A 1592-nucleotide genomic window follows, 5' to 3' on the forward strand; every position below is an offset into this window, starting at 1 on the left:
CGAATAAAACACCATTTATTACACTATCACAACAGTCAATGAACACGAATGAAACACCATTTACTCCATTATCACAAAAGCCAATGAACATAAATGAAACACCATTCCCGTATGGTTTGAAAATTTTGTTGTTGTGATTGCTAAACCAATCTTAAACACCTAAGAAGAAATTCTAAAAAAACATTTCTGATCAAGGTCCTCAAATGCTGAATAATGTAGAAATTGGTACATCATAGAAATATTGGTTCACTAGGGCGAGTAAGGGGCAACTAAAAACAACACGCTTATTTTTTTTATTATTTATCCAATATTCCTAAACAAATCGTTGCCTACAAATACATGTAAGAAACTTGACAATCAACGATTTATGACTCTTATGCACGAGGAAAGACTATCAACGGAACTTTGCAATATCTGCCTTACAATAACCTATCAATTAGGTTCTAAAATGTTAATTAAAACACAGGAAAACTTACGATGTTGATTTATTTCTGTCGCGTGGCTTCTCTACAGTATCACCTGAAAAATACAGAATGAAAGAATAAGCACAATAATAGTTTAGTGAAATGGCAACAAGTTAACAATGTTGTGTCGTTCTACTGTTCATATTTTACAACAACGTAGAAGTGAATGGCCTATCGTATACAGAAATGTCCAAGGAAGCTGATGACGTCAGACGGTAATTACAACAAATGATCAGCCCACTAAGTTTGGTCTCTAGTTTTAACGTCAATACATTTAGCCACACCTCCTCCTGTTTGGTAAGAAATGAAACTCGGTCTACTACGTAACTCCTAATTCGTATACGCAAACTCATATATAACATAGCTCAGTTTGAACTGCAATGTTGTATTACTTTCCGAATTGTTAAGAAATAACGGAACAGTACATAGTTACAAACATTTTTAAACATATTGCAAAATATAAATATTTGGCTATCTCTTATGAAGTACACATGTCTTTATTCGGCAAATTGGCCATTGTTATAACTTCAAGAAACTTATGGTAAAATACAAATACAATTTAAGTTAATGTTAAACCTAAATTTTATGTATAATTAGGCCTAACCAATAAAGGTTACAGCAAAATAAACCACAACCCTTATATTATAAATACAAATAAGGCTGTAAGAATAATTGAAATAACACTTTCAAAATATTATAGCTTTTCTTGTGAAAAACACTAACGCTTATATTTCGAGTAATTTACTTGTGATTTAAGTTGAGTAAAATTTTCTAATGATTGCGCGTTAAATTGTAACTTAACACGAATATTCTGGTAAACTACTAATTTACCAGTGTTACTGCAATATTCTAAGCAACTGATAAACTACTAATTCACCAGTGTTACTGCAATATTCTAAGCAGCTGGTAAACCACTAATTCACCAGTGTTACTGCAATATTCTAAGCAGCTGGTAAACCACTAATTCACCAGTGTTACTGCAATATTCTAAGCAGCTGGTAAGCCACTAATTCACCAGTGTTACTGCAATATTCTAAGCAGCTGGTAAACTACTAATTCACCAGTGTTACTGCAATATTCTAAGCAGCTGGTAAACTACTAATTCACCAGTGTTACTGCAATATGCAA

The 1592-nt window shown here is 32.5% G+C and overlaps 1 protein-coding gene across 1 annotated transcript in view; it reads right to left on the reverse strand.

Annotated features, from left to right (window-relative positions):
- The window catches only part of LOC106465338 (AF4/FMR2 family member 4-like), a 136537-nt gene that overhangs the window by 83157 nt on the left and 51788 nt on the right, over nucleotides 1-1592 (reverse strand). The window contains exon 6 of the mRNA XM_022393201.1: nucleotides 477-519. Coding sequence (XP_022248909.1) covers nucleotides 477-519 — 43 coding nt within the window. The remainder of the gene's footprint in view (nucleotides 1-476; nucleotides 520-1592) is intronic.

The sequence above is a fragment of the Limulus polyphemus genome, unplaced genomic scaffold (genome assembly GCF_000517525.1).
Source record: "Limulus polyphemus unplaced genomic scaffold, Limulus_polyphemus-2.1.2 Scaffold1913, whole genome shotgun sequence".
Taxonomy (NCBI): Eukaryota; Metazoa; Arthropoda; class Merostomata; order Xiphosura; family Limulidae; genus Limulus; species Limulus polyphemus.